This window comes from Pleurodeles waltl, chromosome 5 (genome assembly GCF_031143425.1).
Source record: "Pleurodeles waltl isolate 20211129_DDA chromosome 5, aPleWal1.hap1.20221129, whole genome shotgun sequence".
Lineage (NCBI taxonomy): Eukaryota > Metazoa > Chordata > Amphibia > Caudata > Salamandridae > Pleurodeles > Pleurodeles waltl.
This window is the reverse complement of record NC_090444.1, coordinates 1,874,824,950-1,874,849,889: the sequence shown is the minus strand read 5'-3', so window position 1 is coordinate 1,874,849,889 and position 24,940 is coordinate 1,874,824,950. Positions and strand designations below refer to the sequence as shown.

General features: G+C 50.1%; 1 protein-coding gene across 1 annotated transcript in view; it reads left to right on the top strand.

Annotated features, from left to right (window-relative positions):
• The window catches only part of CNPY3 (canopy FGF signaling regulator 3), a 44,812-nt gene extending 20,073 nt beyond the window's left edge, over positions 1 to 24,739 (top strand). Inside the window, exons 3-5 of the mRNA XM_069236438.1 lie at positions 6,213 to 6,335; positions 16,247 to 16,364; positions 23,685 to 24,739. Coding sequence (XP_069092539.1) covers positions 6,213 to 6,335; positions 16,247 to 16,364; positions 23,685 to 23,926 — 483 coding nt within the window. The 3' untranslated portion in view covers positions 23,927 to 24,739. The remainder of the gene's footprint in view (positions 1 to 6,212; positions 6,336 to 16,246; positions 16,365 to 23,684) is intronic.
• The last annotated feature ends 201 nt before the right edge of the window (positions 24,740 to 24,940 follow it).

Below are 24,940 nucleotides of genomic sequence, written 5' to 3'. Positions count from 1 at the left end.
TGAACAAGAGCGGCCACCGTGATCTCAGCAGACCATCTGCGCACTGAGTGTTGTGTATGGACAAGAGCGGCCACCGTGATCTCAGCAGACCATCTGAACCCTGAGTGTTCTGTATGAACAAGAGCGGCTACCGTGATCTAAGCAGACCATCTGCGCACTGAGTGTTGTGTATGAACAAGAGCGGCCACCGTGATCTAAGCAGACCATCTGCGCACTGAGTGTTGTGTATGTACAAGAGCGTCCATCGTGATCTAAGCAGACCATCTGCGCACTGAGTGTTGTGTATGGACAAGAGCGGCCACCGTGATCTAAGCAGACCATCTGCGCACTGAGTGTTGTGTATGGACAAGAGCGGCCATTGTGATCTCAGCAGACCATCTGCGCACTGAGTGTTGTGTATGGACAAGAGCGGCCATTGTGATCTCAGCAGACCATCTGCGCACTGAGTGTTGTGTATGGACAAGAGCGGCCATTGTGATCTAAGCAGACCATCTGCGCACTGAGTGTTGGGTATGAACAAGAGCGTCCATCGTGATCTCAGCAGACCATCTGCGCACTGAGTGTTGTGTATGGACAAGAGCGGCCATTGTGATCTAAGCAGACCATCTACGCACTGAGTGTTGGGTATGAACAAGAGCGTCCATCGTGATCTCAGCAGACCATCTGCGCACTGAGTGTTGTGTATGGACAAGAGCGGCCACCGTGATCTAAGCAGACCATCTGCGCACTGAGTGTTGTGTATGAACAAGAGCGGCTACCGTGATCTAAGCAGACCATCTGCGCACTGAGTGTTGTGTATGAACAAGAGCGGCCACCGTGATCTAAGCAGACCATCTGAACCCTGAGTGTTTGGTATGAACAAGAGCGGCCATTGTGATCTCAGCAGACCATCTGCGCACTGAGTGTTGTGTATGGACAAGAGCGGCCACCGTGATCTCAGCAGACCATCTGAACCCTGAGTGTTTGGTATGAACAAGAGCGGCCACCGTGATCTCAGCAGACCATCTGCGCACTGAGTTTTGTGTATGGACAAGAGCGGCCACCGTGATCTAAGCAGACCATCTGCGCACTGAGTGTTGTGTATGGACAAGAGCGGCCACCGTGATCTCAGCAGACCATCTGAACCCTGAGTGTTCTGTATGAACAAGAGCGGCTACCGTGATCTAAGCAGACCATCTGCGCACTGAGTGTTGTGTATGAACAAGAGCGGCCACCGTGATCTAAGCAGACCATCTGCGCACTGAGTGTTGTGTATGTACAAGAGCGTCCATCGTGATCTAAGCAGACCATCTGCGCACTGAGTGTTGTGTATGGACAAGAGCGGCCACCGTGATCTAAGCAGACCATCTGCGCACTGAGTGTTGTGTATGGACAAGAGCGGCCATTGTGATCTCAGCAGACCATCTGCGCACTGAGTGTTGTGTATGGACAAGAGCGGCCATCGTGATCTCAGCAGACCACCTGCACACTGAGTGTTGTGTATGAACAAGAGCGGCCACCGTGATCTCAGCAGACCATCTGAACCCTGAGTGTTGTGTATGAACAAGAGCGGCTACCGTGATCTAAGCAGACCATCTGCGCACTGAGTGTTGTGTATGAGCAAGAGCGGCCACCGTGATCTCAGCAGACCATCTGAACCCTGAGTGTTTGGTATGAACAAGAGCGGCCACCGTGATCTCAGCAGACCATCTGCGCACTGAGTGTTGTGTATGGACAAGAGCGGCCACCGTGATCTCAGCAGACCATCTGAACCCTGAGTGTTCTGTATGAACAAGAGCGGCTACCGTGATCTAAGCAGACCATCTGCGCACTGAGTGTTGTGTATGAACAAGAGCGGCCACCGTGATCTAAGCAGACCATCTGCGCACTGAGTGTTGTGTATGTACAAGAGCGGCCATCGTGATCTAAGCAGACCATCTGCGCACTGAGTGTTGTGTATGGACAAGAGCGGCCACCGTGATCTAAGCAGACCATCTGCGCACTGAGTGTTCTGTATGGACAAGAGCGGCCATTGTGATCTCAGCAGACCATCTGCGCACTGAGTGTTGTGTATGGACAAGAGCGGCCATTGTGATCTCAGCAGACCATCTGCGCACTGAGTGTTGTGTATGGACAAGAGCGGCCACCGTGATCTAAGCAGACCATCTGCGCACTGAGTGTTGTGTATGGACAAGAGCGGCCATTGTGATCTCAGCAGACCATCTGCGCACTGAGTGTTGTGTATGGACAAGAGCGGCCATTGTGATCTAAGCAGACCATCTGCGCACTGAGTGTTGGGTATGAACAAGAGCGTCCATCGTGATCTCAGCAGACCATCTGCGCACTGAGTGTTGTGTATGGACAAGAGCGGCCATTGTGATCTAAGCAGACCATCTACGCACTGAGTGTTGTGTATGGACAAGAGCGGCCACCGTGATCTCAGCAGACCATCTGAACCCTGAGTGTTTGGTATGAACAAGAGCGGCCACCGTGATCTCAGCAGACCATCTGCGCACTGAGTGTTGTGTATGGACAAGAGCGGCCACCGTGATCTAAGCAGACCATCTGCGCACTGAGTGTTGTGTATGTACAAGAGCGTCCATCGTGATCTAAGCAGACCATCTGCGCACTGAGTGTTGGGTATGGACAAGAGCGGCCACCGTGATCTAAGCAGACCATCTGCGCACTGAGTGTTGTGTATGGACAAGAGCGGTGTAGGAAGTTGGCTCTGTATGCACTATTTCAAAGTAAGAGATAGCATGCACAGAGTCCAAGGGTTCCCCTTAGAGGTTGATAGTGGCAAAAAGAGATAATTCTAATGCTCTATTTTGTGGTAGTGTGGTCGAGCAGTAGGCTTATCAGAGGGTAGTGTTAAGCATTTGTTGTACACACACAGGCAATAAATGAGGAACACACACTCAGACATTTCGAGGCCAATAGGTTTTTATATAGAAAAATATATTTTCTTAATTTATTTTAAGAAACGCAGGTTCAAGATTTACAAACAATACTCTAAATGAAAGGTATTTCACTCAGGTATCTTAGGAACTTTGAATCAACACAATAGCATGTCCAGTTTTGGCAAAAATGGCAATAAGCTACTTTAAAATTGGACACCGTGCAAAATTCAGCAGTTCCTGGGGGAGTTAAGTATTTGTTCGTTTTTCAGGTAAGTAAAGCACTTACATGGACCAAGGTAGCCCAACGTTGGGGGTTCAGGGCAACCCCAAAGTTACCACACCAGCAGCTCAGGGCTGGTCAGGTGCGCAGAGGTCAAAGTGATGCCCAATACCCATAGGCTCCAATGGAGATAGGGGTGCCCTGGTTCTAGTCTGCCAGCAGGTAGGTACCCGCGACTTCGGAGGGCAGACCAGGGGGGTTTTGTAGGGCACCGGGGGGGGCACAAGTCAGCACAGAAAGTACACCTGAAGCGGCACAGGGGCGGCCGAGTGCAGAGTGCAAACAGGCGTCAGGTTTGCAATAGGTTTCAATTGGAGACCCAGGGGTCTCTTTAGCGATGCAGGGGGTGGGGGGGGCTCCTCGGGGTAGCCACCACCTGGGCAAGGGAGAGGGCCACCTGAGGGTCGCTCCTGCACTGGAGGTCGGATCCTTCAGGTCCTGGGGTCTGCGGGTGCAGTGGGTTTCCCAGGAGTCGGGTTCTTTGAAGCAGGCAGTCACGTTCAGATTCCCTCTGCAGGCGTCGCTGTGGGGGATCAGGGGGGTCAACTCTGGCTACGCACGTGCTTGCAGGCGCCGGGGAGTCCTCCCTGTAGAGTTAGTTTTCCGCAGGTCGAGCCGGGGGCGTTGGGTGCAGAGTGGAAAGTCTCACGCTTCTGGCGGGAAACATGTGGTCTTTAAAAGTTGCTTCTTTGTTGCAAAGTTGCAGTTTCTTTTGGAACAGGGCCGCTGTCCTCAGGAGTTCTTGGTCCTTTTAGATGCAGGGTAGTCCTCTGAGGCTTCAGAGGTCGCTGGACCCTGGGGGACGCGTCGCTGTTGCAGTTTTTCTTGAAGTGGGAAGACAGGCCGGTAGGGCTGGGGCCAAAGCAGTTGGTGTCTCCGTCTTCTCTGCAGGGCTTCAGGTCAGCAGTCCTTCTTTGTCTCCAGGTTGCAGGAATCTATCTTGCTTGGTTCTAGGGGCCCCTAAATACTCAATTTAGGGGTGTGTTTAGGTCGGGGACGTTAGTAGCCAATGGCTACTAGCCCTGAGGGTGGCTACACCCTCTTTGTGCCTCCTCCCGGTGGGTGGGTGGGGGGGGGGGAGGGGAGACATCCCTAATCCTGTTCGGGGGAATCCTCCATCTGCAAGATGGAGGATTTCTAAAAGGCAGTCACCTCAGCTCAGGACACCTTAGGGGCTGTCCTGACTGGGCAGTGACTCCTTGTTTTTCTCATTATCTCCACCGGCCTTGCCGCCAAAAGTGGGGCCGGAGGGGGCGGGCATCTCCACTAGCTGGGATGCCCTGTGGCGCTGTAACAACCGCCAGATGTTACAGTTCCTGCAGGGGGAGGTGAGCAGCACCTCCACCCAGTACAGGCTTTGTTCCTGGCCACAGAGTGACAAAGGCACTCTCCCCATGTGGCCAGCAACATGTCTGGTGTGTGGCAGGCTGGTAAAACTAGTCAGCCCACACTGGAAGTCGGGTATGTTTTCAAGGGGCATCTCCAAGATGCCCTCTGGGTGTATTTCACAATAAAATGTACACTGGCATCAGTGTGCATTTATTGTGCTGAGAAGTTTGATACCAAACTTCCCAGTTTTCAGTGTAGCCATTATGGTGCTGTGGAGTTCGTGTATGACAGATTCCCAGACCATATACTCTTATGGGTACCCTGCACTTACAATGTCTAAGGTTTGGCTTAGATACTGTAGGGGCATAGTGCTCATGCACTTATGCCCTCACCTATGGTATAGTGCACCCTGCCTTAGGGCTGTAAGGCCTGCTAGAGGGGCGACTTATATATGCCAGAGGCAGTGTGAGGTTGGCATGGCACCAGCACACACAAGCGGGCAAGCAGTGGGTCTCTGCTGAGTGAGGGGTCCCCAGGGTGGCATAAGACATGCTGCAGCCCTTAGAGACCTTCCCTGGCTTCAGGGCCTTTGGTACCAGGGGTACCAGTTACAAGGGACTTACCTGGATACCAAGGTGTGCCAATTGTGGAGACAAAGGTACAGGTTAGGGAAAGAACACTGGTGCTGGGGCCTGGTTAGCAGGCCTCAGCACACTTTCAAATCATAACTTGGCATGAGCAAAGGCAAAAAGTCAGGGGGTAACCATGCCAAGGAGGCATTTCCTTACAACTGGGAAGTTTGCTATCAAACTTCTCAGCACAATACACCCATACTGATGCCAGTGTTTGATGTATTCTAAAAAGCGCACAGAGGGCATCTTAGAGCCACTAACAGACAAGTTTCTGACCCCGAGGGGGTGAGGGCCTTTGTGCTCTCTCAGGTCAGGAACAAAGCCTACACTGGGTGGAGGTGCTTCACACCTCCTTCCTGCAGGAACTGTAACACCTGGCGGTGAGCCTCAAAGGCTCAGGCCTCGTGTTACAGTGCCCAAGGGCAAAAAGTCAGAGGGTAACCATGCCAAGGAGGCATTTCCTTACAAGCGGCCATCGTGATCTAAGCAGAGCATCTGCGCACTGAGTGTTGTGTATGAACAAGAGAGGCCATTGTGGTCTAAGCAGACCATCTGCGCACTGAGTGTTGTCTGAACAGAACCGGACATCTTGATCTACTCCTTTCTCCTTCACTGTCTTATTCTCCTTCCGCCCCTCTGCAGTGCATCACTTGTTGTATTACTCACTCACACAGTCCTTCGTCTTTGGGCAGCATCTCCTACAATGTCTCATACTTTCCCCTAGCGCACGCGTATTGTAGTCCACCCTCCTACACATCGGAGTATATCTCACGTTGCCCAGACACATACCTACACTCCTTCCTGCTGTAGAGAGCGCTGAGTCATGTACTCCATCCGATACTTCTACAAGTACTCCATAGCATATTTCCAAAGCGTAGTCCCACAAATGTAGTCATGTTCTTCTAAGTCAACCGCAGGCCCCTGGGAAGTAGCCTCTACTTCCAGGGGACACCTGCTCTGTCTTGGAGATACACAAGAAGAAATAATGACACACACAGCATCACGTTCTCTTTTATGGCCACAGATGCACTTTTCCATGACTCTGGGCTTTTGACTTGCTGTTATTTGACGGAGCCTGTTTTCTTCTCACAGGGAATGTCGGAAACCTTTGAAACCCTCCATCACCTGGTGCACAAGGGGGTGAAGGTGGTGATGGACATCCCGTACGAGCTGTGGAACGAGACGTCTGCAGAGGTGGCTGATCTTAAGAAGCAGGTACAGACCTTCCTGTGTTTGTAAGACTCAGCCTGCTCTGAGTAACACCGCACAAGAAGTTTCTTTCCCATCAGACCTACTGTGGAAGAACGTGGAGAGTTCACTGACCACTGCTATGGGTCCCTCCGCTGGCCATGGTTGGTCTGCATGTATGGAAGTGATGGAAGTGATGGACCCCCCCGAACCCTCGTGCCACCCCCTCACTGGAGCCGCTTCTGTGACCCTCACTCAGAGCCCCGGTGGGGGGTCCAGCAGCAGTCTCTTCTTGTTGACTGGGTATTGTATCATGTATGATCCGGGGTGGATGAGGTCCTGTGAGGAGGCTTCTTCCCTAACTGGGCTGAAGTCAGACATGCAGCCTCCTCTCTTCTGGCATAGGGTTCACTTAACTGCCATTTTTGTCTCTTGGAGGGGAGCCCTGCGTGTGGAGGTTCACTGTACTATGAACAAACTGCGCGAACAGCAGTAGGTACAGGGTAGCATGAAATGAAGTTTAGATTTTGTTTCTTAGACTTGAATTTGAAAGTTGCAAGGCTTTTTAAATGGGTTTTGCTCACCTCATCGAAGGGCTGTGCTGAAGAGGATGCAATGAATCCTGATTGCCAGAAGCAGGTAGATCTCCTTCGATGCACAAGCCAGGAACAACCCAAGTAACACATCTTGACTCGAGCAGCAGGGGCTCCGATCAGCTGTAAAGGTGTTCACGTCCTTCAGATTGGATCCACCATATAATAATACTCGGGTCATCCTTGTTGCACTGCTATGGCAGCGTGGCGCACCTTGATGCTGAATAAAGCACACGGTCTACGTAAAGTTATAAATAGTGGAGACTTTGGGGAGCCTTCAGGACCCTTTCACCGGCCTGCAAAGCCTTTTGTGACAGAGACACATGTCGGCCACTGGAGGTGCTTCTGAAATGTTCTCTTATATCACAAGCCAGGAGCAGATTTAAGGGCATAAAACCACCACCTCTGCTTCCCCGTAAGGCATGAGTGCAGCTTGCCAGGAGACGGTCTTTTGCTTGATGCGGAAGCCTGTATGGTGGCCACCTCCAAGATATGGTGGCCAAGAAGGCTGTCTTGAGATGTGGTGGTGATCGGATGGCAGTGTTGAGTTGTAAGTAAGTTGATTTGTCTGCTCCAGCTACTGGGAGAGTCTCATTGGCGTTTTCCACTCCTACTTTGTTCTGTTCTATATCTTGTTCCTAGAGAAATTCAATAGTTCGATGGCATCTGTCGCTGTAGATACGCATGTTCTGCAATAGCTCGCCATCTGGTGTTGGGCCGGAGTGTTACAAGTTGTTTTTCTTCGAAGAAGTCTTTCGAGTCACGGGACCGAGTGACTCCTCCTTTTGTCTCCATTGCGCATGGGCGTCGACTCCATCCTCGATTGTTTTTTTTCCGCCATCGGGTTCGGACGTGTTCCTGTCGCTCCGAGTTTCGGAACAGAAAAAATAGTTAATTTCGGAAGATTTTCGTCGGTATTGTTGCGTTCGGGATCGGCATACTTAGATTCAACACCGCATCGAAGATCGAAGAGCTCCGGTGCCCTTCGGGGTAGTTTTTCGATCCTCCGTCGGGGCCTGGTCGGCCCGACCGCGTGCTGAGGAACGCCGATGGAACGGACCCCGTTCCGTTTCTGCCCCAAATGCCACAATAAATACCCCTACACAGACCAACACTTGGTCTGCAACCTGTGCCTGTCACCTGAGCACAGCGAAGACACCTGCGAGGCCTGTCGTGCGTTCCGGTCCCGAAAAACACTCCGAGACCGTCGAGCCAGAAGACTTCAAATGGCGTCCGCACCGACAGCCCGACGGGAGTTCGAGGAACAGGAAGAGGAAGGTACCTTCTCGATCCAAGACTCAGACTCCGAAGGATTCGACGATACACAAACCGTGAGTAAGACGTCGAAAACCACACAAAGAAACATTTACAAGGCCCAGGGGACGCCACTGCCACCAGGCCATGGCTCAACCCATAAAATCGGTGACCGACCGTCGGCACCGAAAAAGGCCCAAACAGTGCCGAGATCGTCCGACTCCGGTCGAGACACCGGCACGCAGCCTTCTCGGGACCGAGAAAGTGCTGGAGACAAGCCTCGACACCGAGATGCCGGTGCGGACACGGCTCGACGCCGAGACAGCGGCACCGAAACAGATCGACGCCGAGAGGCTTCGGCCCCGAAAAGGAAAAAAGTCACCTCGGAGCCGAAAAAACACGCAGACAAAGTTTCGATGCCGAAACAAACTGCAAGCGACCCAGCTTCAGGCTCTTATACAGAAGAGCACTCGCTAACCTCCCAAATGCAGAAGCATAGGTTTGAGGAAGAGCTACAAGCAACTGATGCGGACCATACGCAAAAGCGTATCTTCATTCAGCAGGGGACAGGAAAAATAAGCACCCTTCCTCCCATTAGGAGAAAGAGAAGGTTGGAGTTCCAGACGGAACAAGCACCACAACCAAAAGTGGTGAAAAGAGTTACACCACCACCCTCTCCTCCGCCCGTGATTAACGTTTCACCAGCACAAACGCCATCACACTCCCCAGCTCACACCACCATGAGCCAGGGTGACCAAGACCAGGACGCATGGGACCTATACGACGCCCCAGTGTCAGATACAGCCCAGAGGCATACCCTACAAAACCATCTCCACCAGAAGACAGCACCGCGTACTCTCAGGTGGTGGCTAGAGCAGCACAATTTCACAACGTAAGCCTCCACTCAGAACAGGTCGAGGATGATTTCTTGTTCAACACACTCTCCTCCACCCACAGCTCCTACCAAAGCCTGCCTATGCTCCCTGGTATGCTCCGGCACGCAAAAGACATATTTAAGGACCCGGTCAAAAGTAGGGCAATCACACCAAGGGTGGAAAAAAAGTATAAGCCGCCTCCTACGGACCCGGCTTTCATCACAACACAGCTGCCACCAGACTCTGTTGTTGTAGGAGCAGCTAGGAAAAGGGCCAACTCTCACACATCTGGAGATGCACCACCCCCAGATAAAGAAAGCCGCAAGTTTGATGCAGCTGGTAAGAGAGTCGCAGCACAAGCTGCAAACCAGTGGCGCATCGCGAACTCCCAGGCACTACTTGCGCGCTATGACAGAGCCCACTGGGACGAGATGCAACATCTCATTGAACATCTGCCCAAGGACTTCCAAAATAGGGCAAAACAAGTGGTTGAGGAGGGACAGGCCATCTCCAACAACCAGATCCGCTCCTCCATGGACGCTGCAGATACAGCTGCACGGACAATTAATACATCTGTAACTATCAGAAGGCATGCATGGCTCCGAACGTCTGGATTTAAACCAGAGATTCAACAAGCAGTTCTCAATATGCCTTTTAATGAAAAAGAACTGTTCGGTCCAGAAGTGGACACAACGATTGAGAAACTCAAAAAAGATACGGACACTGCCAAAGCCATGGGCGCACTCTACTCCCCGCAGAGCAGAGGGAATTACAGCTCATTCCGTAAAACGCCCTTTCGAGGGGGGTTTCGGGGTCAAAGCACACAAGCCAGCACCTCACAAGCCACACCGTCCAGTTACCAAGGACAGTATAGAGGAGGTTTTCGGGGACAATATAGAGGAGGGCAATTCCCTAGAAATAGAGGAAGATTCCAAAGCCCCAAAACCCCTACTACTAAACAGTGACTCACAGGTCACTCACCCCCTCCACACAACACCAGTGGGGGGACGAATAGGTCATTATTACAAAGCATGGGAGGAAATCACTACAGACACTTGGGTTCTAGCAATTATCCAACATGGTTACTGCATAGAATTTCTACAGTTCCCTCCAAACATACCACCAAAACCACAAAATTTAACAACACACCATTCCAATCTTCTAGAGATAGAAGTGCAGGCACTATTGCAAAAGAATGCAATCGAATTAGTGCCAAACACACAAAAAAACACAGGAGTTTACTCACTGTACTTTCTGATACCAAAGAAGGACAAAACACTGAGACCAATCCTAGACCTCAGAGTAGTCAACACTTTCATCAAATCAGACCACTTCCACATGGTCACACTACAAGAAGTATTGCCATTGCTAAAGCTGCACGACTACATGGCAACTTTAGACCTCAAGGATGCTTATTTCCATATACCAATACACCCATCGCACAGGAAATACCTAAGGTTTGTATTCAAAGGAATACATTACCAATTCAAGGTACTGCCTTTCGGATTAACAACCGCACCAAGAGTCTTTACCAAATGTCTAGCGGTAGTCGCTGCACACATCAGAAGGCAGCAAATACATGTGTTCCCATATCTAGACGACTGGCTAATCAAGGCCCATTCGTTAATAGAGTGCTCAAATCACACAAATCATATCATACAAACCCTCTTCAAACTAGGGTTCACCGTCAATTTCACAAAATCCAAAATTCTGCCACGCAAGGTACAACAATACCTGGGAGCCATAATAGACACATCAAAAGGAGTAGCCACTCCAAGTCCACAAAGAATTCAAAATTTCAACACCATCATACAACGCATGTATCCAACACAAAAGATACAAGCAAAGATGGTATTACAACTCCTAGGCATGATGTCATCATGCATAGCCATTGTCCCAAACGCAAGACTGCACATGAGGCCCTTACAACAATGCCTAGCATCACAGTGGTCTCAAGCACAGGGTCACCTTCTAGATCTGGTGTTAATAGACCGCCAAACTTACCTCTCGCTTCTGTGGTGGAACAACATAAATTTAAACAAGGGGCGGCCTTTCCAAGACCCAGTGCCACAATACGTAATAACAACAGATGCTTCCATGACAGGGTGGGGAGCACACCTCGATCAACACAGCATACAAGGACAATGGAACGTACATCAAACAAAACTGCATATCAATCACCTAGAACTTCTTGCAGTTTTTCAAGCACTAAAAGCTTTCCAACCAATAATAGTTCACAAATACATTCTCGTCAAAACAGACAACATGACAACAATGTATTATCTAAACAAGCAGGGAGGGACGCACTCCACGCAGTTAAGCCTGTTAGCACAAAAAAATTGGCATTGGGCAATTCACAACCAAATTCGCCTAATTGCACAGTTTATACCAGGGATACAAAATCAACTCGCAGACAATCTCTCTCGAGATCACCAACAGGTCCACGAATGGGAAATTCACCCCCAAATACTGAACACTTATTTCAAACTCTGGGGAACACCTCAGATAGACTTGTTTGCGACAAGGGAGAACGCAAAATGCCAAAACTTCGCATCCAGATACCCACACAAACAATCCCAAGGCAATGCCCTATGGATGAACTGGTCAGGGATATTTGCTTACGCTTTTCCTCCTCTCCCTCTCCTTCCTTACCTGGTAAACAAACTCAGTCAAAGCAAACTCAAACTCATATTGATAGCACCAACTTGGGCAAGGCAACCCTGGTACACAACCCTGCTAGACCTATCAGTGGTACCCTGCATCAAATTGCCCAACAGGCCAGATCTGTTGACACAGCACAACCAAAAGATCAGACACCCAGATCCAGCATCGCTGAATCTAGCAATCTGGCTCCTGAAATCCTAGAATTCGGGCACTTACAACTTACCCAAGAATGTATGGAAGTCATAAAACAAGCAAGAAGGCCATCCACCAGGCACTGCTATGCAAGTAAATGGAAGAGGTTTGTTTGCTACTGCCATATTAATCAAATACAACCATTACACACAACTCCAGAACATGTAGTGGGTTACTTGCTTCACTTACAAAAATCTAACCTAGCTTTCTCTTCCATTAAGATTCACCTTGCAGCAATATCTGCATACCTGCAGACTACCTATTCAACTTCCCTATATAAAATACCAGTCATTAAAGCATTCATGGAGGGCCTTAGGAGAATTATACCACCAAGAACACTACCTGTTCCTTCATGGAACCTAAATGTTGTCCTAACTAGACTTATGGGTCCACCTTTTGAACCCATGCACTCCTGCGACATACAGTTCCTAACCTGGAAGGTGGCATTTCTCATCGCCATTACTTCCCTGAGAAGAGTAAGCGAGATTCAGGCGTTTACTATACAGGAACCTTTTATACAACTACACAAAAATAAAGTCGTCCTAAGGACCAATCCTAAATTTTTGCCAAAAATTATTTCACCGTTCCATCTAAATCAAACAGTGGAACTTCCGGTGTTCTTTCCACAGCCAGATACCGTAGCTGAAAGGGCACTACATACATTAGATGTCAAAAGAGCATTAATGTATTACATTGACAGAACAAAGAACATCAGAAAGACTAAACAACTCTTTATTGCATTTCAAAAACCTCATGCAGGAAACCCAATTTCAAAACAAGGTATAGCCAGATGGATAGTTAAATGCATCCAAATCTGCTACCTTAAAGCTAAACGACAGCTGCCCATTACACCAAGGGCACACTCAACCAGAAAGAAAGGTGCTACCATGGCCTTTCTAGGAAACATCCCAATGCAAGAAATATGTAAGGCAGCCACATGGTCTACGCCTCACACATTCACCAAGCACTACTGTGTAGACGTGTTATCCGCACAACAAGCCACAGTAGGTCAAGCTGTATTAAGAACATTATTTCAGACTACTTCCACTCCTACAGGCTGATCCACCGCTTTTGGGGAAATAACTGCTTACTAGTCTATGCAGAACATGCGTATCTACAGCGACAGATGCCATCGAACTGAAAATGTCACTTACCCAGTGTACATCTGTTCGTGGCATCAGTCGCAGTAGATTCGCATGTGCCCACCCGCCTCCCCGGGAGCCTGTAGCAGTTTGGAAGTTACCTTCAATTATTTATATATGTATCATCTCAACCTTAAATAAGTGCATACTTAGTCACTCCATTGCATGGGCACTATTACTACAATTCAACTCCTACCTCACCCTCTGCGGGGAAAAACAATCGAGGATGGAGTCGACGCCCATGCGCAATGGAGACAAAAGGAGGAGTCACTCGGTCCCGTGACTCGAAAGACTTCTTCGAAGAAAAACAACTTGTAACACTCCGGCCCAACACCAGATGGCGAGCTATTGCAGAACATGCGAATCTACTGCGACTGATGCCACGAACAGATGTACACTGGGTAAGTGACATTTTCATTTTGTGCCAAGGCCATCCCAAATTCAGAGTTTATCTGGATTGGGTCAACTCTTAAAATTGATGTGTGACCCCCGCCTGACATCTTTAGGACTCCATTCTGTTTTATATTTGTGTGATCTTGTCCTCTGTATGCCATTGGAACTGTCTCGGTTGCATATTTGAGGTCTTCCAAGACGATGAGCCTCACTCCTCTCCTTCCTAAGCCTGGTGGTCCTGCCCACCATGGCCTCCACCATGGGCTCAAACTCTTCCAAGATGAAGAGCCTCCCTCCTGTCCCTGGTGGTCTTTCTCACCATGGCCTCCACCATGGGCTCAAACTCTTCCAAGACGATGAGCCTAGCACCTGTCCTTCCTAAGCCTGGTGGTCTTTCTCACCATGGCCTCCATCTTGGGTTCAAACTCTTCCAAGACTAGGAGCCTCCCTCCTGTCCCTGGTGGTCTTTCTCACCATGGCTTCCACCATGGGCTCATATTCTTCTAAGACAATAAGCCTCCCATCTCTCCTTCCTAAGCCTGGTGGTTCTGCCCACCATGGCCTCCACCATGGGCTCAGAAGCCTTTACAGTCCGCTTACTGATCCTTGACTTGTTGAGATTTAGACTCCCTTCCCTTTTTGTTGATTCCTGCTCTCCCTGTGAATGTCATAAAGTTGCATGTTTGGGCGAGTAGTCTGTAAGTGGACCTGATGTTTGAAGATATTGGCTATAGTCTCTATTTACATCTGTTTTTAGCTGGTATTTCAGTAAATGTGTCTGTGTATATGTATCGCGAAGAGTGTAGAGAACAACCTTCAGCCTCCTCAGTAACAGCGTCCGGGCTCCCGGAGTGGTTGTCGTGAGCCCTTCCTGGGCACTGAAGACTGTTCCAACCGGACACTGCACAGATTGGGAGCAGCGACTCACCACAGTGACTGCACCCTCCAGGTGCCTTGAGACACACAGGGTACTAGCCGCAGCCAGGCTTTGTCTCCAGTCTACCATGGCTCTGGTTCTGCTGTGGGGACCCCACCTTTCCTGAGCCGCGGCACTCCGGAGCTCGTCCACCCGGTGAGGGAGAGTCCTGGACCACCACTTGTACAGTCACTGTCTCCCATGGCTCTGGTTCTGCTGTGGGGATCCCACCTTTCCTGAGCCGAGTCACTCCGGAGCTCGTCCACCCGGTGAGAGAGAGTCCTGGACCACCACTTGTACAGTCACTGTCTCCCATGGCTCTGGTTCTGCTGTGGGGATCCCACCTTTCCTGAGCCCAGTCACTCCGGAGCGCGTCCACCCGGTGAGGGAGAGTCCTGGACCACCACTTGTACAGTCACTGTCTCCCATGGCTCTGGTTCTGCTGTGGGGACCCCACCTTTCCTGAGCCCAGTCACTCCGGAGCTCGTCCACCCGGTGAGGGAGAGTCCTGGACCACCACTTGTACAGTCACTGTCTCCCATGGCTCTGGTTCTGCTGTGGGGACCCCACCTTTCCTGAGCCGCGGCACTCCGGAGCTCGTCCACCCGGTGAGGGAGAGTCCTGGACCACCACTTGTACAGTCACTGTCTCCCATGGCTCTGGTTCTGCTGTGGGGATCCCACCTTTCCTGAGCCCAGTCACTCCGGAGCTCGTCCACCCGGTGAGAGAGAGTCCTGGACCACCACTTGTACAGTCACTGTCTCCCATGGCTCTGGTTCTGCTGTGGGGACCCCACCTTTCCTGAGCCCAGTCACTCCGGAGCGCGTCCACCCGGTGAGAGAGAGTCCTGGACCACCACTTGTACAGTCACTGTCTCCCATGGCTCTGGTTCTGCTGTGGGGATCCCACCTTTCCTGAGCCGCGGCACTCCGGAGCTCGTCCACCCGGTGAGGGAGAGGCCTGGTGAGGTCTGGCCCACCACTTGCTCTCTCATGCTTGGTATTCTCTGACTGAGACAGCTGCAAATTTATCTGAATTATGAGTCAAACTCTTCCTACTTATGTCTTGTCTCCGCGGCACACTGGACACGTTGGATACTGGGCAGAGACCAACAAGGTGCTACCACTAAGAACTGAAAGACAGCACAGTGTTTTTCCCAGCAGGCTAACTGTTCCCTCTCCGACAGCATGGACAGGTGTGGACTCGGACACCCCCTTCAGAGTTAGTTACAGGTATTCACCACTTGTGTTAGGGTCATTAAGAGGACAGGGCGTTGACCTGGGACTTCCGTGTAGGTTTATAAGTAAGGAATCTTTGTGCACTTATATCTAATAACCATCTCCTCTGAGGGTTTATTTACGTTTGCTGCATGCACTTTTAGTACTGATTGGTAAAACCTGTGGCATTTTGGGACTTGCGTATAATATTATCATGACAATATATTCAAATTGACTGTGTTCTTTTGGGGGGGTCCCTCTGTATAAGCTGCAAACATGTAGCAGCCAACCCTGAAGCTCCACAAAGATTGCACAGACAGTTAGTCGATCAGCGACTGCTGCGGGTGGTGGTGCGAGGCTGGAGGATTTTCGTCTTGAAGGATCGATGCAAGCCATCTATTTTCATAGTCTGGGGCGATCAATGCCACCACACTGTTCTCCCAAATCAGAATGGTAATTGTGATGATCTCTTACGTATCGAATGTGTTGGGTGGGCAGACAGCAGTAACAGGGTGGCCTACACTTGAAATGTCCCCACCTCACTGTGGCCTCTCTTCAGGGGGTGTAGTCGACTCTTCCTATGGTCGAAGGATTGGGAGGGGTGGAGTAGATAATGAGGGAGGCTGTCTGTGATGTTTTCTGATGATGCCGGACATTCCCTGAGCTGCTGTCCCTTTCCTTCCCTCATACAGTGCGATGTCATGGTGGAGGAGTACGAAGACGTGATCGAAGACTGGTACAAAAACCACCAGGAGAAGGATCTCACCCAGTTTCTGTGCGCAAATCATGTGCTTAAAGGGAAAGATCGAGGTGAGAGTTCTGCGTGTGATGGGCGAGGCGGTGAACGCTGTAGGGCACCCGTTGGACTAGTAAGCGCTGGTGCTCGCGCAAGGCAAGGAAGCAGTAATTAAACCAATGCAAGGACACTTTAGAAACAGTAAACGCTCCTCCTGGCCTCCGTGGCAGCCCACGTGGTTACCCCGTCCAGCTTGCAGATGGGGGGGCCGCATGGAACCCTTTCTGCATCTTCTGTCTCTCCCCATCTTACTTCCCCTAAGGTGCCCGTTTTGCGCCATTGTACCTTCTTTATGCTTTCACCCACTTTCTGCTGACCGCTTTGTGTTTCTTTTACCTTTAGATGTAGATTAACTAGCCTTGTGCAGTAAGAGCATCTTTGTGAGAAAAGAGGGTGCATGAGAAAAAACACAGGAGACGCTGCGAGAGCTTCAGGGGGACCCTGGGGGGGTATGATGGAAGACAACAGGGGGTGCCAAACAAAGCAACACATTGTACCCAGGATCGGCTGTACCCCTAGACTCATCCCTTTTGTGGTGTTTGGCCGGCTGGCAGCACCCGATGTTCCTTGGGTGCCCCTACTCCTGGGGTTCACATGGGTCCTGATGATGATCCCCGACTTGTCGTGGGATCGAAACGTCAACAACTGGGGTATTTGGCACTGGAAGTTCCCTGACATGCTGCTGTATTTTGCTATTTGATAAATAGGATTTCTAGTTTTTGGCCTTTGTTCCTCCTGCAGTTTGTTTACACGCGTTTTCTAACCTTTAAACTCGCCATGTGATCATTGAAGACTCCATCAGTTTTTTAAACAAATGTTTTTACTTTTTCCTTTTTTTACATAAACGTCTCTTCTTTCTCATATCCAGCTTTATTTTTAATTTGACATTATGGTTGCAATTCTGTTGCTAGTTACAAGAAATATTTAATTTATCATCAAATAATCCCACCTGCGGGATTTTGTTGCACAGACTGGATTCACAATATATTGCTGCTCCAATCCTCAAGAGTTCTGTCGTGTAAAAGGATGAAGTGTTAATAATGAGACTTGTTGATGAGTCTGTGGAACAAAAAAGGTTGGTGAACGCTGTTGGAAGCCGTCTCTGTATGTACTGTATCAAAGTGAGATATGGTGAGCACGGAGTCCAGGGGTTCCCCAGAGGCTTGACAGAGGCTAAACTAGATAATACTAGTGCTCCCCTTTCTAGTAGTGTGGTCGAGCAGTTAGGCTTACCAGAGGGTAGTGCAAAGCATTTGTTGTACACACACAGACAATAGAAGAAGCACACACTCAATGACCAATGGTTTTTCTATATCAAAAATATATTTTCTTAATTTATTTTTAGAACCACAAGATTCAAGTTGCAGGTAAGTACTTCAAGAAATTCTTATTTCACACATGTATCAATAGTACTTTGAAATCGATAAGCTATACAGTTTTTGAAATATTGGCAATAATCTATTTTAAAAATGGGCAGTTCCTTGGGGGGGGGAGAAAAGTTAGATTGATGTGCAGGTAAGTATTCGGTTTTAGGAAGCCCACCAGTTGGGGTTCAAATTAACGGCAAACACCCACCACCAGCAACACTGAGCTGGTTGGGTGCAGAGGTCAGAAGATGAGAAAACTTAAAGTGGGCTCCTATGGAGACGGGGGGGGGGGGGTACTCCGAATCAGGCCGTATCAAGTACCCGGGGCTCGGAGGGCAGACCGAGGGGATTAGAGGAGCACCGAGGGGGAGGGGCACAAGTAGGCACCAAACACACACCCTCAGTGGCATAGGGGCGACCAGGTGCAGGGTTCAAACAGAATGTCAGGCTCCCAATGCTGGTCTATGAGGAGGCTCCAGGGGTCACTGAGAAGCTGCAGGCGAGGTTCAGGGGGTCAGTTTGGACTGGCCACCGACTGGACGATGAGGAGGGCTGTCTTCTGAATGGAGCTGCACTGGAGGGCAGATTCTCTAAGGCCTGGGGGCTGCGGGTGCAGTGGTCTTTTTAGGCATCGGATATCTTCGGAGCTGCCGCGGTCAGGGGGGGGGGGGTCCTCTGGATTCCCGCTGCAGGTGTCGTCGTGGAGGGCAGGAGAGGTCCACTCAGGGTGGTCACTTGCTCGCAATCGCCTGGGGACTCTTTCTACCTGTTTGGGCCACCTGGACATGGGCCGGAGGCGTCTGGTGCAGGGTGGTCAGGACTCGCAGATCCGGGGAGGCCCTGGAGTCCCTTGTTGGAAAGTTCTTTGTGGACCGTGCTGCTGTCCTCAGGAGTTCTCGGTCCTCTGTGATGCAGGGCAGTCCTCTGTAACTTGGCAGAGGTCGCTGGTCCCGCTGGATGCACCGCTTTCTTTGTGCAGGTTCTCTGAAGCAGAAGACCGTCCGGTAGGGCTGGGGCACAGTCAGTTTGTGTTGTCCTTCTTCTCTACTGGGGTTTCAGCTATGCAGTCCTTCGTCTTGTGAGGTTGCCAGGAATCTGGTGAGCTGGGTTCAGGGAAGCCCTTGAATAAAAGATTTAGGAGTGTTACAGAGTCAGAGGGCAGTAGCCAATGGCTACTGTCCTGGAGGGTGGCTACACCCTTCTTGTGTCCACTCCTTTTGGGGAGGGGGGACACAGACCTAACCCTATTGGTCCCTGTCCTCCAAACTAAGATGGAGGATTCTGCAGGGAGGTGGTCAATTCAGCTCTGGACACCTTCGAAGTGGTCCCAGCTGAATTGGTCAATCCTCCTTGTTTTTCTTAAGTTTCCTGCCGAACTTGCCGCCAAAAGTGGGGCTTTGTCCGGGGTGGGGGTATCTCCACTAGCTGCAGTGCCCTTGGGCACTGTAACACGAGGCCTGAGCCTTTGAGGCTCACCGCCAGGTGTTACAGTTCCTGCAGGAAGGAGGTGTGAAGTACCTCCACCCAGTGTAGGCTTTGTTCCTGACCTCAGAGAGCACAAAGGCCCTCACCCCCTTGGGGGCAGAAACTTGCCTGCTAGTGGCTCTAAGATGCCCTCTGTGCGCTTTTTAGAATAAATCCAACACTGGCATCAGTATGGGTGTATTGTGCTGAGAAGTTTGATAGCAAACTTCCCAGTTGTAAGGAAATGCCTCCTTGGCATGGTTACCCCCTGACTTTTTGCCTTTGCTGATGCCAAGTTATGATTTGAAAGTGTGCTGAGGCCTGCTAACCAGGCTCTAGCACCAGTGTTCTTTCCCTAAACCTGTACCTTTGTCTCCACAATTGGCACACCCTGGCATCCAGGTAAGTCCCTTGTAACTGGTACCCCTGGTACCAAGGGCTCTGATGCCAGGGAAGGTCTCTAAGGACTGCAGCATGTCTTATGCCACCCTGGGGATCCCTCACAAAGCACAGACACACTGCTTGCCAGCTTGTGTGTGCTGGTGGGGAGAAAATGACTAAGTCGACATGGCAATCCCCTCAGGGTGCCATGCCAACCTCACACTGCCCATGGCATAGGTAAGTCACCCCTCTAGCAGGCCTTACAGCCCTAAGGCAGGGTGCACTATACCATAGGTGAGGGCATAGGTGCATGAGCACTATGCCCCTACAGTGTCTAAGCAAAACCTTAGACATTGTAAGTGCAGGGTAGCCATAAGAGTATATGGTCTGGGAGTCTGTCATACACGAACTCCACAGCACCATAATGGCTACACTGAAAACTGTGAAGTTTGGTATCAAACTTCTCAGCACAATAAATGCACACTGATGCCAGTGTACATTTTATTGTGAAATACACCCCAGAGGACATCTTAGAGATGCCCCCTGAAAATACCCGACTTCCAGTGTGGGCTGACTAGTTTTGCCAGCCTGCCACACACCAGACATGTTGCTGGCCACATGGGGAGAGTGCCTTTGTCACTCTGTGGCTAGTAACAAAGCCTGTACTGGGTGGAGGTGCTTCTCACCTCCCCCTGCAGGAGCTGTAACACCTGGCGGTGAGCAGATGGAGGATTCCCCCAATAGGATTAGGGATGTGCCACCTCCCCTCAGGGAGGAGGCACAAAGAGGGTGTAGCCACCCTCAGGGCTAGTAGCCATTGGCTACTAACCCCCCAGACCTAAACACACTCCTAGATTGAATATTTAGGGGCCCCCAGAACCTAGGAAAACAGATTCCTGCAACCTAAGACGAAGAAGGACTGCTGACCTGAAGCCCTGCAGAGAAGACGGAGACACCAACTGCTTTGGCCCCAGCCCTACTGGCCTGTCTCCCCACTTTAAGAGAAACTGCAACAGTGACGCGCTCCCCAGGGTCCAGCGACCTCTGAAGCCTCAGAGGACTACCCTGCATCTAAAAGGACCAAGAACTCCTGAGGACAGCGGCCTTGTTCCAAAGAAACCAAAACTTGCAAGAAAGAAACAACGTAATGCCAGAAGTGTGAGGCTTTCCACTCTGCACCCGACGCCCCCGGCTCGACCTGCAGAGAAACAACACTACAGGGAGGACTCGACTGCGACCCTGTGAGTAGCCAGAGTTGACCCCCCTGATCCCCCGACCAGCGACGCCTGCAGAGGGAATCCAGAGGCTCCCCCTGACCACGACTGCCTGCTTCCAAGAACCAGATGCCTGGTAAAGACACTGCACCCGCAGCCCCCAGGACCTGAAGGATCCGACCTCCAGTGCAGGAGTGACCCCCAGGTGGTTCTCTCCCTTGCCCAGGTGGTAGCTACCCCGAGGAGCTCCCCCCCCCCCCCCTTGCCTGCCTGCTTCGCTGAAGAGACCCCTGGGTCTCCCATTGAAACCTATTGCAAACCCGACGCCTTTTTGCACTCTGCACCCAGCCGCCCCGTGCCGCTGAGGGTGTACTTTCTGTGCTGACTTGTGTCCCCCCCCGCACCCCTCACCCCCCTGAACCCCCAATGGTGGGCTGCCTTGGACCCAACTTTGAACCCTGTAGGTGGTTTACTTACCTGCAAAACTAACATACTTACCTCCCCCAGGAACTGTTGAAATTTGCACTGTCTAGTTTTAAAATAGTTTATTGCCATTTTTGCCAAAACTGTACATGCTATTTTGCTGATTCAAAGTTCCTGTGATACCTAAGTGAAGTACCTTTCCTTTGAAGTATTGATTGTAAATCTTGAACCTGTGGTTCTTAAAATAAACTAAGAAAATAAATTTTTCTATATGAAAACCTATTGGCCTGGAATTGTCTCTGAGTGTGTGTTCCTCATTTATTGCCTGTGTGTGTACAACAAATGCTTAACACTACCCTCTGATAAGCCTACTGCTCGACCACACTACCACAAAATAGAGCATTAAAATTATCTCTTTTTGCCACTTTCCTACCTCTAAGGGGAACCCTTGGACTCTGTGCATGCTATTTCTTACTTTGAAATAGTACATACAGAGCCAACTCACTACACCAGTCTCCAGTGAAGCCATTATGAAGCTGTGGAGTTTGTAATGACAAACTCCCAGACCATATACTCAATATGGCCACACTGTACCTTCAATGCCTAAGAATGGACTTAGACACTATAGGGGCATATTGCTTATGCAGCTATGCCCTCACCTGTGGTATAGTGCACCTTGCTTTAGGGCTATAAGGCCTGCTAGAGGGGTGACTTACCTATGCCACAGGAAGTGGTTTGTGTGTATGACATCCTGAGGGGGATGCCATGTCGATTTTGCCCCCCCCCCCTTCGCCTTTTCTCCCCACATTACATGCACAGTCTGTAATGGCAGTGTGCATGTGTTAGGTGAGGGGTCCCTTAGGGTGGCATAACACATGCTCCAGCCCTTAGGGACCCTCCCTGGTCACAGAGCCCTTGGTACCACTTGTACCTTTTACAAGGGACGTATCTGTGTGCCAGAGGTGTGCCAATTGTGGAATTTATTTAAACATTTTTAGGGAAAGAGCACCGGTGCTGGGGCCTGGTTAGCAGGATCCCAGCATACACGGTCGTCAGCATCAATATCAGGCTAAAGTGTGGGGGGGATAACTTCAGCAAGGGCCAGTTTTCTACAAACGCTGTGGTAGAAAAATGTGAGGCTGAAGATTGAGAGATTGTGGGTTACTTGGAGTGACTGAAGAATGGAGCATTCTCCCCTTCCATTGCAGAAAGCCCGTTTCCCAAAGCTGTCAGTGACTCTGTGGCTTGGTTTTGTGCAGTTATTGAGGGGGGATGTCTAAATCACCTGAGTGGAAGAGGACTGTTGTTTTAAAGGAGTGGTGTTTTAGGGAGAGAGTGTTAAGCCTGTTCTTGGGTACACCAGGATAGATTTTTAGGTCAGTTATGCCTCTGCAAAGCTGGGTGTCATTGCCAGAGGGTTGAATTGAGTTCTTAACTGCTAGGAATGGAACAATAGGCTGTGTGTGGAATTTGTAAAGTGTGGGGGGACACATATAGATTCCAGGGTATCTCCCATGTTTCCATGAGAGCAGAGGCTCTGATGGACAGTGCAGGGATGTTAAGATGAGTGAATATCTGGATGAACAGTGAGAGGCAAGACTTCATTGCTTCATCACCACATGTCAATGGGAAAAGTCTCGAAAGAAGGAACAAGTTCGGACGAGTATGAATCCCTATGTCCCCCACAAGTCACTAGGGTAGAATTTCTGAATGGACAGTGTGGGGGTATGTATGGAATCTCTGATTATCCTGTATGTTAATAAGATAGAATGTCCATGAACAGTGTGGAGGGGATATGAACACCCACAAGTTCATAGGATTGAATGTGTGGGTAAACAGTGTGGGAACATCTATAGATCTTGGGGCATCACCTCTTTTAAGGAGAAAAGCACTAGATGAACAGTGTGGGAACAGGTATGGGCTCCATGCATGCCCCCACACCCGCATGCTACTAGAATAGAAGTACTCAACCTTTTTATCTTCATAAATGGGGTTCTGCCAGAGGACAAAGATGCGAACCCATCCTGGGCATTCCTGTGTTCCATCCACGCTCCGTACGCTGAGCTGGGTTCCATCGACATCTGTATCGGCCTCAGCTGGGAGGCTAAGAAGGCCCCGCAGGCGAGGGCAGCCCTGCATCTGGGGTGTGCAGAACCCCATTCACTCCTAGAGGGTGGATCTGTAGCCAAATCTGAATCTGATTGGTCGGTGGATTGAATGCGTTGCCTGACGATGGCATGAGGTGCAGATGGAATCCGCCTTTATTAAAACTATTAGAACTGGCGTTTGGCACATGCACAGTTCACATCCTTCTGTTTGTGAGTGCAGTCTCGTAGCGGCTTCTACTTGCCCTTCCACTTCCCTCTCCCCTGTTCTTTTTTCATTTTTCACGTTTCCCTCGTTGCCTTCCCTCGCCTGACCCTCTCTCCATCACTCCTGTCCCGTGTTGTTCATTCACCTCACATTTGATTTTTGTCTCCATCAGAGTGTCTGGACGAGAAATGGAGTGAAAGGAAAGGAGACACGGCCGCGGTGGGAAAAAAGAAGAAGAAGAAGAAAAAGAAAAGTGAGAAGGAGGAGAAAGATGTGGAGCAAAAGGAGAAGACGAGCAAGCGGAGGAAGGCGATGACCAGCCTTGACGAAGATGGTTCTGCGACCTCTGATGAGGAGAAGGAAGGGGTTCAAGAGAAGATGCCGCTATCCCGCAGCCCCAGCGATGAGCTCTGAGTTGTCAGCCCCAGAGCTCACTGGATCGCCGTTCACTGGCCCCTCACAGACCTCTGTCTGGTTTCTGGCACCACCTTGCGGGTCCAGCAGAGCTGGCAGAGGGCCCTCCTGCACGCTTCGTTCTTGGGAAAAGCTGAAATGACCAAGTGCTAAGCAAAGTGAGCCTTGCCCTGCTGTCTGCTTCGTGCACAAGCCTTTCCGGTTTCTGTATTTGACTCGAAAGCAAACTGTGAAAACCATGCCGTTCGGCTGTTCTTGAAATAAGGTAACTTCGCCACCCAGAGCTTTGTACTGGTGCATGAAGGTTTCTTGGGACCACAGTGTCCTCCTCTGAGCTTGCAAAGCCTTTCTGAGCTCTTTCCTGATCAAGCTTGCAGCTATGTGTGATGTGGGGTGCTGTAGCGTACACTGAACACTTCCTCTCTCCTTGGCGTCCCAGCTCTACATGTAGACAAAAGATACTTGGCTTAAGGTCCTGGAACAGCCTCTTGATGTTTTATGTTACGCTCTTCTGGCCCTGTTGCAAGGCTGGGGTCTGAGGCGAAGTACCTGAGTGGGCATTAGGAGCATGGACATGTTTTTCTATCAACACTCCTTGGACCCTGCAGTCTTATTCCATTTTCTCATGCTAAGCAGCGTTTCTTGACCTGTTCCTGCTCCTTGGAGTCCCCTTGCCTCCCAGTCTACAGAGCTTAACTTAAACCCGCTGTCACTCTCTGCTCTTTGTACCTTTTCAAAATGTGAAATCGCTAGGATGGATTTTTAAGATGATTGCATATTGCAACAATTTATAATAAACCCCTTGTCAGGAAAGCTGGGTTGTGGCTGTTTTCTTCCTTCAATTTTCAGCCAATTTTTCACTACTTTTTCTAATAGGGCAAGTGCCTAGTTTCATATACTAGGGACTTATATGGGGGTCCAGTGTGCCAATTAAATTGTGTCACTAGCCTACAGTGACTAATTTAAAGGCAGAGAAAGCATAAACACTGAGGTTCTGGTTAGCAGAGCCTCAGT